The sequence below is a fragment of the Pinus tabuliformis genome, chromosome 6 (genome assembly GCF_031772625.1).
Source record: "Pinus tabuliformis cultivar Carrire ecotype Pingquan chromosome 6, CPIR1, whole genome shotgun sequence".
NCBI classification, from domain to species: Eukaryota; Viridiplantae; Streptophyta; class Pinopsida; order Pinales; family Pinaceae; genus Pinus; species Pinus tabuliformis.
In genome coordinates, this window is record NC_142292.1 from 886,826,315 (window position 1) to 886,840,543 (window position 14,229).

Genomic DNA, 14,229 nt, shown 5'->3' on the forward strand with positions numbered 1-14,229 from the left:
TAAGTCCCATCAACATCCTGTAGACCCCGCCAACATCCTGATGACCCGCCAACATCCGAATACTCCGCCAACATCCCTTGAATAGGTACCAATGACTTTTTTGGAGCAACTCTCAATGGGTCTTTGTTGTTGTGATAACACCAACTGACAAAACCCTCTCAAGATCAAGAGAAATCAGTAATCATTAGGATACATAACCATAAATCTCACCTCCTGTTAATTTTCCACTATTCTATGCTTAACACAATCACTTATTCCAATTCTTTTTCATTCAGCAATCAATTTATTCAATCTTCCAGTAACAAAAAAAAAATTGTAAATAGAATAGTAAGTCCAATGCACAATGGAAGACAACCAAGAACAAGAGAGACACAATATTTGGTCAACAAGCAAGGAAAACCCACAACAGGGAAAACCCTTTCAAAATTATTCTTCTATTAGATTGTCATCAAATGTTCAACAGAGAGATACAATGTTCCATTTCATTAACAATAAGTCAAACTCAAACCTTTGACTATCCCAAAAATCAACCAACCAATATCCAATGAGAGATGAGCCCAAAAGTTAAATCTGATCCAAAGTCAAAGTCTGCAATTCTGGTCAAAGTCAACAGCAGTCAACAGGAATCAAAGATGCCTAACCTATCAACATTCAGCAATCAAAGATGCCTAACCAATCAGCCCATGAAAACTATCTGAGGTGCTCTATTCTAACAACTATTGTCCAATTATGAATACTAATTAATATTTCACTTTCTTTGTGCGCTGGAAATTACTTTAAATAAGTGTGATCAGTTTTAGGAATCCTTTATATTAAACAAAGGAGCAGATACATACCAAAATTTCAGAAGTAGTGAATGTTAAAGCGATGCCAGAAATGGAACACTGACCATTCCATCCACCCCTCCATTTCCAGCTGCGAGGATCAACCTCTGCTAAGCTTCTCTCAATGCTAAATTGTGCAGTCATGCATTCTAGAATATGACAATCTCTGCTTGTAGAGACATAACTGCTTGAGGTAGCATCCCTTCTAGAATGTGTATCCCATACAACTTGATCACTTGAAGTATATGATTCATTTATACCTGTCAGATTGGTAGCTGACGAAGGTAACTGGAGATTAACTGATTTTTTGGCGTCATTAGAGTGCAATGCAAATGAGGTGGAACCAAAATGAGGAATCTGGCAAGCCTGTTGTTTGCCTTTTATAACTTTTTGATTGGGATGTATACCAAGGATCATTAAACGAGAAAGATCAAATGAAAGTTCTTCTTTCTCATTTTCAAGTGCAAACATTGTGCCCAAATCCATCTCCACTAAAAATCCTTGCTCCCCACCTACAATGACGAATGGAAATCCAAAGAAATTAGTCTGAAAATAATTAACATTTAAAGTAAGTTTTCAATAAATCTCAGTAATGTCATATTTACCTGACATATCCACATGAGCCAAAACTGAGGAAAATTGTTGCACTTTAAATGATAAAGTTCCTATAAACGGCCTCTTTTTATGAACTCCATGCACACCAGAAGTCGGTTCAGAGCCCTGTCTTGATGAAACAAAGGGAAGAGACAATACCCTTGATGCAAAACCCTTCAAAAGAATTTGGTATGCTCTGTATGATTCCATAAGAGTAGCCAAAGCTCCTGTTTGAAGAACCAAGAAGCCTCCCTGTCAAGTAGCAAGGCCAAATGATAATGGAACTTTCACTACTTCCATAAATGTTCCTGTCAATATCATAATGATATTGAAATGCTCTAAACAACTATCAAGATCATTCAACTGTATAGAACATATCCAAAACCTAGGAATTTATTCCCACAATTTTCATACATCAGGATTCACATCCCATATGAAAGATGAAAGTTGAAACTACAAATACTGGTTGACAGCTATAATTGTTTGCAAAACATCAAATTTATATTGTCAACAATATCAAAGTTTTTCTTGTCAAAGCATACACATGCACAGCACAAAATTTGCGAGAGAGAGAGAAAAATCAGAGTTAACATGATCTTATTCAATGTGAAATAGAGATACAACTTCAATGTGTCTTATGAAATATACAATCACCCATATAACTGTCCTTAGATCGAGACATAACTAAGGCCTAATGAACAACATGTCTTAATTTTATTTGTTAGCATGACATCTCACTTTATGTCTCAACTCTCAAGTCCCTTTATTATTTAATATTAACACTTAACATAATGATATCATTAGACTTTCCAAACTTTATCTCCCTACTTTCTTGGTCATATCATAAGCAAAGGCTTACACCAAAAAGCTACAAACTTATATGCACCAAACGCATCGAAGAAAATGTCCGCAGCCTCTTCATGAAGCATGTAATGGTTAGACATTCTCACTTCAACCAGCCACTAAAAGTGTTAATGATGAATTTCAACACACTTCAAATTCTCCATTTTGTTGTCCATGACCTCAAATTTTGATGTCTTCTGCAAGCACCACATGTCCCTGTCATTTGAACTCCAAAAATCAACATATGAATTTTCCATAAAGTGAGAGAAAAAGTTGAATGCATGGCATGTACCCAACGTGATTGATGCAAAGTATACCTAGTAACCAACAATTTGTCTGTCCAAAGACTCATTAGCCAGATTAGTCAATGTTGGCTGAAAATGTCAGCCTGCCTACCACAGATGTAGAAGCTGATTTGAATTACAACAAGCTGATATTTTCTAGACCTAGGTAGCTAAGTATTTCAGTTCTCAACTTTTAGGGATTTAGGGCCTATCTTAAGTCATTGAAAATCATGTCCACAAGATTATTCTTAATTGCAAATCGCAACTATTGTGGCTGATTTTTACAAACACCATTTTTTATGACCAATCTGCAAGTCCACCAATCATATTGTGTTGGCACCATGTTGGATATAACTAGCATTGTTATAGAAGCGACTTCATCTTAGACTTCCTTGAGTGCTTTTTCCAGTCATATGTCTTCTACCTTTCCATCACACAAGTTGTTCAAAAAAGACAAACCCCGCAGACAACAAAGAAAAGAAACCGATCGTGCAATTGACTCCTCTTCTCGGACTTCCACAAGTTCCCTCAACACCAAGTTGTTAAGATCTTTCTCCACATTTTCGGAAACTGCACTTCTCTTGTGTATCATCTAAATCAGTACCATTTCTCACTTCTTCTGAAGCATTCCGAAATCCCCTGCCTCCTATATGTTCATCACATGACAGTTCCCTATCACCCCACACCTATTTTCCTACAAGACCAGTTATTTTATATAGCAGCAAACATCCATTTGTGACCCTGAAGAACCAGATTCGGAGCTTCCTTCTCATGTATTATCACATCCTTGCTCATTAAAATTTAAAACACAGTTTGTACAGGGATCTAAAAGTTTGTCAAACTAGACAACAAGCAACAATTTACTACCGGGGGCATCAAATCAATTTTTTTTTTCTCCATGTCTACATTAAGCAACAAAACCAAATATTTTAAATCAAGGGATACAGAGTGCATGGGTGTAGATTTGGGTGCTGCTGCACCAGTTTTGAATCTGGGTGCAGGTGAGGCATCTTCCACACACACACATTTACGAATTCTTAGTTCTGTATTTTACTAAAGACAAAACTAAGAATATATATATTTGAATTACAAATCTGACATTCTGAACAAGGATCCAAGACCTGAGCAGTACTCCATTGTCGTGCTTTCCGAACAGCACCCCATGCACCAACTGATATGACAATGCATTGAGTTGGAGTGCCCTCTTTTCTCGTGTAGAGAAGTGAGATGGCACGGTGCCATGCTCGAGGTATTGGTGCACGTCCGTATACCAAGAGTCTATGTTCGTAGTGGGGAAGGCTCACTCAACGTTGTACATTTCAATCTCTTGCTCCCATCCTGCAAGCTCTTCTTATTCCGCTTTTGCGTTCACTGCCTCTGCTGCTAATTGGACCATGACCATTGATGGTGTGAACTGGCTTGATATCTAGATCATATTCTTGTAATCCGGTCATCCAATTCGCCCTCCTTTCACCCAGTTCTTGTTGAACGAGTAGTGATCTAGCTGTTGGGTGCGGACCAAAGATAACACAACAATTCTTTAGTAGATAGGGTCTGAAGTGCTTTACTACCTTGTACACTGCATAAGCCCATTTTTCCACGGCAGCGTAGTTGAGCTCTGGTCCTTGCAAACTAGCACTCATGAAGGAGATAGGTCGTTCATTGTATAACTCATCCTTCTGAGTTAGCACAGCAGCAAGAGAAGTGTCAGAAGCAAAAGTGTAGAGCAAGAAGTCTAGACTATACAACGTGGGTGCTTCTGCTATAGCTTGTTTGATACAGGAAAATGCTTCATTTTCCCTCTTATCCCATTTATACACTGCGTCCTTCTTGATCATTTCCTGTATTAGTTTAACAATTTGGGCATAGTCGGAGATGAACTTACGGAGGAAGTTGATCTTCCCCAAGAAAGACTGCATGGCTTCTTGTTCACTGGGTGGGGAATCTATGTGATGGTCCGAACCCTGTACGGGTCTACCTTGATCCCACTTTTAGCAATGATGTGTCCTAGAAGGTTACCTTCGAACACTGCAAAGATACACTTTTTGGGATTCAAGGATATCCCGTATCTCAAAAATCTTCTTCAGATGGTGCAGGTGGTCTGACCTCTATTTTGAAAATATTTTCACATCAAGGTACACCACTACACTCTGTCCAATAAGCCCACAAAAGGCGATGTCCATCGCACATTGTAATGTTGCACCAACATTGACTAGCCCAAACGGCATTCGTCGAAATGCGAACATGCCCCACTTCGTGCTGAAGGTAGTTTTTAATCTGTCAGGCTCTGCTACCAAAACATGGTTGTAACCTGAGAATCCATCGAGCAAAGAAAACATTTCGGCCCCCGATATTGTTTGCAGTGTTTGCTCCATGGATGACACAGGATAATTATCCTTGTCTGAGGCGTGGTTGAAGTTCCGGAAATCTACACACAGGCAGATCTCCCCGAACTTCTTTCTCATGAGAACCAAATTTGGTGCACACGTTGAATGTCGCACTTTGTAGATGATCCGAGCATCTACAAGTTTTCTCAACTCCTTCTGTATGAGGGAATCAAGCGTTGGATGAACTTTCCTCAGTTTTGTTGAAATGGCTTGGCCCCTTCCTTGATCGGTATTACATGTTGGATGATTCGCGTGTAATATGTCTTAAGTTCATCGTACGTCCACGTGAAGACATCACGGTACTGCTTGTACAAGTGGATTAAGGCCTGCCGCTCTTGTGGTGTGCAACAAGTACCAAGATTAACATACTTCGGATCTTTCTCAGATCCCAAGTTGATTTGCTCATGCGACAAAGTGGAATTGTGGGTCTTGGCATTAACGAGCCCCCGGAAGCAATTATGCAAATCATACAACTTCTCTAATGAAACCACAACCTTGGGGATGAGGTTGCCTTTACTTGTATTGGCTACATCCTGCAGTGCCTTTTCGTGCCCGTCCTTATCGATCGTTGTGTCTTTGAATACGTCAACATTCGCCATAAAACACAGTGTCTGTTGGTCGTCATCAAAAGCGCGTAACTTAGTGATATTATCCGGGACAGGAGGTTTACACAAAATTTCAATAGAAAAGTCATCCAGTAAAAGTGACATCCTAGCAGCAGCATTTGCCAAGGCATTTGTTGTTGCATTACGCATTCTTGGAACTGAAAACAAAAAAAAAAAATGCTTGGAAGTGAGAGATGAGTCGCCATACCTCTTGTTCATAACTTTTTAGATGAGGTGACACATAATGTATAGTGCTATGTATCTGACGCACCATGATTTCAGAGTCACCTACCACTTTTAGATTGGCAACATTAAGGTCGATGGCCTTCTATAAGCCCAAGACGAGTGCTTCATACTCTGCATTGTTTTTAGTGTACTCGAATTCCAAGCGACTATAGATCAAATGATTTCTTTGAAACAGGTCCATTAAAACACAACTAGCTCTAGAGCCCTCCTGTGTCTTGGATCCATCAAAGTACATAGTCCACATATAATATGTACAGGGACTGCTAACTGCACTAGTACTACTACTACTACAAACTGTACAACGTTCATTATCGCCAGTTGGACATGGAAGGAGATCCAACTATGTGCCCGATGGAACTGGGGATGGCTCTACAAGATAGCACCCCAACTGTGTCTCCAGAAAATAATTGCCAAATAGTAGTTTTGCGAAAGCCATTGGCTCGTTATGTCCATTCAAGGGAGTCACCGTGTGCTTCATGTATCTCTCTAATTCTACCCGGATCTAATTGTTCCTGCCCGTGTACAGAAGCCATAAGTGTGACCAGTCTGTGGCAAAGTATCCTTGAAGCTTGCTTGACCAGTCTCTGCTCAGTAACACTCTGTATGGTTTCGGAATGTCCACAATTACTATCTTAATGCATTGGTGAACTTGTTCGTCAGATGATAGCCGAATGATGACATCCCTAAGTTCACCAATTGCATGGACATGAGTTCTATCCAATTGAATGATCTGTGCATTTGTCTTTTCCCATTTAGCATGTTCTTCTTGGCCATAGATAGTGGCATAACATTCACCGATGCACCCGAGTCAACCAAGGAATTGTGCACATTAAAGTTGAAGATTTCAAATGTTAACAAGAACAGAGGGAAATGCGTTTGCCTCCATCGTGAGTGTGTTAAAACTTAAGTACAAACGCAAGAGTGTCAAGAGACTTACTAGATCCCTTGTCCGAAGAGGTGGCATTACCTGAAGAGGTTTTCCCAAGTGCTCATAGAAGGATATCCCGTTGGCTCGTGATCTTTCTAAGTTCGAACATGGAAATATTTGCACAGCCCTTCTTCATATTGTCTACAATGTTGTAATCCACGATGGGTAGACTGATCGAGGTGTCTGGGGATGGAACTTAGTTTTTGGTTTCTAGAGGGATGGTTCTGTCCTTATTGCAGTCGGAAACACTTTTCGTTGAGACTGCTTTCCCAAACTTGCTCCGAGTGTTTTGCACAGAGTTAACCAGTGGTGTTTTTTCAACAGATTTTCTTTGAACTTTTGCTTCGGCACCTCAATCACAGTGGTCAGCCCTTGGATTCTTAAGTTGTATCGGTTGCTCTGTTTCTGGGTCGGACCATCACTTGGAGGTTGCTTATCAACATTACTCTTTTGGGCTGCGAGAACGTAATGATACATGTTTATTGCATGCCCAATGCTTGGAGCTTCATCAGTTGCAGCAACTTCTTCCTTCTCTTCATCGGGCTCAGCTTGCTCCTCAACCATGATCGATTTAACAAACTGCACAGCCATTCTGCTCATGAGTTGGTTCCATTTTGGGCATGTCTTCTCTGAATGATGCTCATTATGAAACGTGCAATACGAATCCGTGCCAATTTTTTTGATATTTAGGACAACATTGGAACTCTGCGCAGATTTGTTGACAGATTGTTGTTGCTGCTGGAAGTTGAATTCCTTATGAGCATGAACGGCAGTCTCGCTTGTCCTTTGTTTGAGTTCATCCGTTTCATTGGTCAAGGACTTCACGAGATGAGTTAGGCTTTCAAGATCATTTGATTTTTTCTCCTTAGCCTTGCTCATGGAGGCCTGTGGCCTCTTACCCATGTCCTTGGAGTCCTTTGGTGATTCATCATTTGTGATGACTCTAATAGCGCGCAAATCCTCAACGGCGATTGCCTCTTCGTAATTATCTGTCAATGTCTGCCTCGCAGTTCGCTTTACAAACTGTGTAATATTGGTTGGCAAGGCAGAAGTGTAGTAATCTAAGGTGGAGTCACGAGGTTTTGTGTTGTCAGAAAATTTGTTCAAGATGCGATTGAACCTCTAATTGAAATCTTTAACTTTTTCTTTTTGCTCCATCTTTAGAGTACCCAACTCCTTTAATAACATAGCAGGGATCTTGTCTTCAGCAAATTTTTCAAGAAAGATCCCTTTGAATGCCCTCCAATTCTGGATGGAGTTTGGAAGAAGGATGTGGTACCATCCAAGGTACATGGAAAAAGTTTGCATGCAACATCATCGTAACGTACCTCAAGTGTTTGCATATGTAGGTAAAAGTTGTCTAAGTGATCTTCAGCCTTCACTGTCTTGTTAGGGTCATACTTCGTCAAGAGCTTTTCCGCATGCCTCGGCATCTTGTGCAAGACACCCCAAAGCACTAGTGGGCCCTGATTCATCCAATCCAGATTTGGCTTTTCCATGTCTTCCTCTTCGTTGTCCTCCTCTTCCTTTTCTAAATCTGATGGTTCCTCTTCTTCTTCTTCCTCTTCCTCTCCACTTGTCCCGCCAAAAGTTGAACCCAAGAGTAAGGGGTTGCCTTCGTTACCTCCTTGAAAGAGTGGAGGCTCTTCTTCCCTTTCCACAACGTCTACTAATTCTTCAAGAGTGGTGAGGACCACTTCTTCAACGGACGAGACTATTATGCCTCTGGGTGTGGTCTTGTTCTTCTTTTGAGAGTATGGAAGACTGATTACTCCCGGAATCAATCCAACAGCCTTTGCAAACTGACGAATGATGGGGCAGACGACCCAGAGGTGATCATACGGGAATTCACATTCAGGCCTGGGATGGGAAGAGTCACCACCTTCAGAAATACAAGTAGGGGAGACAGAGTGAGCTTTGTTGCCTTCACCAGAAGACGAATTAGTGGGGTCGGTGGATCGATCAGCCATAAAATAATGGCTAGCCTCCTAGCACCAGAAATGTTGACGTTGTTGGACCTGCCAACATTTAGGGGATCTCCCCGATATGAAGTCCCAATCAAACCTCACACTGTTTGGTGTAGGAGTCCCATTCGGTTTAAAGGCCTTGTTGCCAAATCCTTAAAGATTTGCCTTGATTCTAATTGTCAGCACAAGAGTGATGCAATGGTGTCATCAAAAAGAAAGGGGAGTGTGCCTGGTGAGTGTGCAGTGCAACTGTGTCGAGGTTCTTCTCCTGCAAAGGGGTGAAGAAAAGTACATCACTAGCCCTAGTGGTGCAACATTAGAGCCACTCCTTGCTCCTCAAAGAACTAGCTAATCTCTCTAATGCCTTGCGGGAGGAGCCAAGGTCAAAAGTCTGTTGCTCATACAATGAGGGGGTATATATAACCAAGGGGTAATGCTTCCCCCTTGTGACTCTTTGACTACCCTCATGACTGTTCAACTTCCTATGACTTTTCAACTTATGTGACCCTTCATATTCATGTGTGTCCTTTGGACTTTTACTTTACAATAAATTTGATTACAATATACACGGTCCACACTAGTGATGTGGCATATGACAACTCATGACACGACTTGACATGACACTGTTGACATGGACTAGCTTGATGATGTGGCAATGTCAAGCTGTTGTTGTTGTTGAGTGATAGATGTGTTCTTGGATATGTTTTCTCTTCTCCTTCGCATAGCTTGATGATGCGGGCTCTTCAATGGTCTTCGATCTTGGGAGGTGGTTGCAAACTTGTGGAATGATTAAAAAACGGAACTATGATCACAAGTTTGTGCAAAAGGTATCCTTCATTGATCCTTTCTTCTTATGAAGCTTTCATCAAATCACAAAAGGGGTAACATCAAGAAAAAAATGTAAGCTTACTTTTGTATTCACTATGATTTTCTAAGGTCATTTGAGACGTCCTTCAGCCTTCCATCAATAGACCTGAGACCTTTCTACCTTACGGAACCATGATGAGATATCCTTTTCGACCTTCATGTAATAATATTAAGACATAGGATTTCAGACTCTTTGAAGTCATGACTAAAGGCATATCTTTATTATATATATGCGCTTCTTCCAAACCATGTGATTAACTTGTACAACAAGCTTTCGACCTACTAAATTGTTGTCTGAGATTATTTCACTTACTTCCTGAGGTTCTTGGTTCAACAAAAACGAAACTTTGGTCCTTTTCATTGAGGTCTTTTTGTTACATGCTTATTCTTTTCCTGTACGCAAATTTTTCTGCTTCTTCGAATTGTATGGACAGGCCCTGGTTAGGGCACAAATTACACAATGCTTTGGTGACAAAAACTCAACTTGCAGCCATGTGGAAAGTGGAGGACATGTCGCTCATAAACGTGGCACTGAATGGTTTTCCAAATCATGGGAAACATTTGTCAAGGGAATTCGCACTCAATAGAAATTTACCTCCAGGGAGAGACTTTGGAATTATTGCATCTAGGAAGAGGCTTAGGAGGAGCCTAAGGCCAATAGGTAGGGAGATGGAAGAGAACCTGGCACTAGTTAGTATGGCCAATAAGGGGAAAGAGAAGGATTCCAAGGGTATGTCATGTCCCTTCTCAAATGAATTAGTCATGGGATGCAGCAACACAATTTTGGCAGAATTTTTGGTTTAGGAGGAGGACCCCACACGCAGAAACTTAGGAACTATAGGCAATCTGATTTATTTCTGGCAGCTAGTGGAATGTGGGGGCCACCACATGCATAATTCGAAATTGGCCAAGGAATACGTTGGAGGGAATTCGAGGGGCCCACATGAGGCTAAGGGGGCCCAAGGAGCTGTAAAGAGAGATCAACTCTCAATCTAGAGGCATTCTGATCATTTTGACAAACAAACTTACCTTTGTATGCTCTGCTGCTTAGCGAGTCTACCGGTTGTTTAGCCATGAGTCTTCCACAGGGAATATTCAACCTCTACTTTGGGGAACCATCCGTGCCTACCCTAGGGAGGCTGTTACACAGGGGTTTTCAAGGATTCCAGGTACAGTCACACACTTCAGCCATCAACGCAGGGAGGAAATTGCGTATTCCAAGGCAGCTAGAGAACATGCAGGAGGAGTTGAAAATCAACAAGGGGGATCCACAGCTTGTTGGGAGAGCCACGAATAGACCAGCAAAAGGGATTCACAACTTGCTGGGGAGCCAAGAATTGAGGAGGCAACATAGAAAAGGCAACTCTACTAGAGTAGCAGCCAGTTAGACCAGCGCAACAGTCAGTCGAAATTATGGATAGAGGTGCTACGCAAAGGCCAATGTAGCAGCAAACTCATAGTACTGGGAGAGCAATCATCCGGACTAAGGGTCATCCGGGCAGCGAGCAGTTAGTCAGTACAGGTGAACCCAGCATCCTAGGGGTATTTTCAGAGGGATTTGCAGGTTGTTTCCTGCAAGTCGAATTTGGCTATAGCAGCCGGGGAGAGGCTCTAGGGAGGGCTGAAAATCCAAAAGTCAAAATCGAAGAAATTCCCTTCTGGGTTTCTTTGGCTTTTGTCCAAGTAGTCTAACGCTGAAAGGATATAATTTTCTGGGTGGTTTTTGGGCACCTTCCAGCAGGTCGAAGTTAGCAGATTAGCGGTTTTGCTAGGCCAACGCAGTGCAAGTGGTGCAGCAACTGAACGACCATCATCTCAGTTATTCCATCACCTAGAAACAGAAATAGAGCATGAAACCCATGCTCATAATATTTTTTCTTTTACAATAAATTTAATTTTATTACATCATGACTCAAATACAGTTATGAAATACAATTGTGAAGACCAATACTAGTTACATTTCTTAACAGGGTGCATTACTTCACAGTGTTTGTTTTCATTTTTTGGGAGCTTGCAAGAAGCTGTTTGTCATTATCTAATCTAGTTTTCCAACTAATAGAAAGATATTGCTGGGGCAAATGAGGGTGCAGATATCATTTTCTCCAAATATAATTTTTGTTTATTGTTGTAGCTGATCTGGAATTGTAATGTAATAAACAGTCAAGCAGGTGCAGCACTGTTTTGGCATGGTTATATAGTTCTTAGATCTAATGTATATTTAATGTTGAGCTGTCACTGAGCTGATTTAATTTCCCGATCTGATTTTCAAAATTCATTTAAAGAGATAGTACCTGGCTGCTTCTGGAATGATCTAATCTTTTAGTATGCAGTGTCCACACTCTTGAGTAATCCCTACACATTCTGGAATTTTCTTAAGTTTTGATACGTATCTCAGAAGGTTTCAGATTCAACTATAGCACTGAAGTTTTATGAGTGCAGATCCAATGTCATGAGGTAAAATTCTAACCAAGAGAATGCAAGACATAGTTTAACCCATTTAGGTGGAAACTTCAGCATATAGCTAGTCAGCAAATTTTCAGAAATGTTTTCAAACAGTGCATAAAAGATCAGTCATCGTATTTGTTCAATCCGGTCTCTTTCATTATACCAGTGAAAAGCCACATGCCAAGCTACTTTGTCATCCACCTTGAACTGTGTGTTAAATTATTCTCTTTTCCTTTGTGTATGAAACTTCATCGTATACTTGTTTGATTCCAGCTTTGACTTCTTTCCTTTTTTGATACTTTGCAGACCTTGATAAATAACTCGTGTACAATCTAGTTGGACAGTATTCTTCTATAAAAATTTACAAAAACCAACAACAAGGGTAATAGTGAAAATAACTGAATCTAATCAAAAATAGACATGCAATGACAAATAGTGTGCAGAACACTCAATTGGTAGGAAAATTCAAGGTGAACTGGTGACCTAGAAACAATAACGGGGATCAAAAAGTTTATCACTTCTGACATACAAATGGTATTAAATATTCTTACAAAAGCAATATAGATAACAGTATAACTCTAACCAAGGAACCTATCTAGAGCATTTAATAATACTTTACTGTCCAGGCTCCAGACAACATATCTATGATATTATGAAAAAATGCCCAAGAAAACGCCAACCTACTTATAAAGGAAACTAAATTACCTTTGCACCGCCAGAGACAGTTTGAAATCCTTTTCCAACTTCAAATAAAGCACGCATTCTTTTGCTCCCAGATAATTTTAACGTTGCCTCTGAAATAAGGACTTCAAGAGAAGAGTCTGTGAGAAAACATTCACTGAGGTCTATATCCACTCGAAGCCAACAACTTGAGGTTGGAGACAGGAGGTCCATGGCTGGATATCGATCTAAACATCTGTTTTGTTCGGGTTCATTCAATTGTGTCTTATAAGTTTGAAAAGGTAGCACACACTCAGCACTTTGACTCGTATATCTAATTTGTGAAGTACTACTACTGCCAATATCAGTTCTCACATTTTTTTCAAGAAGCATTTGTTCAGAAACATATGGGCCACCAACTACATTAAATGTGGAAGTGCGAACAATGAGCTGAGTCAAAACCTCAGGATGGGTTTCAGTAGCTTCCACAGGACTTGTTTCAGCCTTCATGTCTTGACCTCTTAAGTTTCTACAGGGCTCAAATGCACCATCACGAACAACAGCTTGAATGCCAGAGAATTTCAAAAACAATTGAGCTTGTTTCTTGTCCCCCCAAGAAAACTCAACAACACAGTTTTGGAAGGAAACCCTCATGTCTGTAATTGGAAAATCAAACCACCTCCAAGAATTACCAACCCTTTGCTTTTCCTTTCTTATTTTATACTGCTTTCCATTTCTAAACCCACTACCTTTTTCTCTGAACCTATGTCCATCAAGATTTCGCCTAGAAACTTCAAATGGAAGATCCAATGATTCCAAATCAAAGGTCATAACAACTGCAAAGCTTGTAAGCAAAGGACTGTTACCCATACCAAATTTATGTGGTACTAATTTTCCCGAAACACATCCAAGATATTCACGATTGCCACACAAAATGTCTGACTCTGCATGCGATTCTCGGGAAGAGCATACATCTCTTGCTGTAACTAGAAATTTAAGAAAAATATCTAGCAATTTGAGACGATCTTCCAGAACCTGCAACATGCAATTTGTAAGATTAGCAAACTGAATGACCAGTAAAAATGATAACAAATAATTGAAAATAAGATCAATATCAATCAGTGATTTAAGTTTTTAAATAAATGATGCATTTCCACATTCTATTGACTCTAATTGCATAACCAGGAAGTCATTTAATTTCAAGTTTCTTTATATGGACAAGGAAGGTAGAAGGTGTCAATTGGGTTCATCTCAGGTGGTTGGGAGGAATGATGGTATCCTTTCCACCCAAGTTCAATTCCTGCAAGTGCCATGTTGAGTTCATATCAAGTATATTGTTGTAATGGCTTCAAGCCTTGTTGTTGGATACAGGGTTGTCGGGGAGCAGCTCCCCCCTCCTTTTGAATTGCTCCCGAGCGCAACCTAGGAGCACGCTTCCGAAGGGAGCGAATTTCAGGAGCGCGCTCCAACAAAAAAAATGTTCCCTGCTTTCTTCACAAAAAAATTGTCAAAGCAACAAGTGTTTTTCAGTGGGGCACCCTAATATTCAAGATTATGTCCCTAGTATTGATATGCAATT

General features: G+C 40.4%; 1 protein-coding gene across 4 annotated transcripts in view; it reads right to left on the reverse strand.

The window, feature by feature from the left end:
- Window positions 1–14,229, reverse strand: part of LOC149261751 (vacuolar protein sorting-associated protein, putative (DUF1162)) — a 528,477-nt gene that overhangs the window by 353,427 nt on the left and 160,821 nt on the right. For all 4 annotated transcript variants that reach the window (XM_089422755.1, XM_089422751.1, XM_089422743.1 and 1 more), the window contains exons 5-7: window positions 12,696–13,685; window positions 1,430–1,670; window positions 837–1,336 (exon numbers count right to left, since the gene is read on the reverse strand). In XM_089422755.1, coding sequence (XP_089278881.1) covers window positions 837–1,336; window positions 1,430–1,670; window positions 12,696–13,685 — 1,731 coding nt within the window. The remainder of the gene's footprint in view (window positions 1–836; window positions 1,337–1,429; window positions 1,671–12,695; window positions 13,686–14,229) is intronic.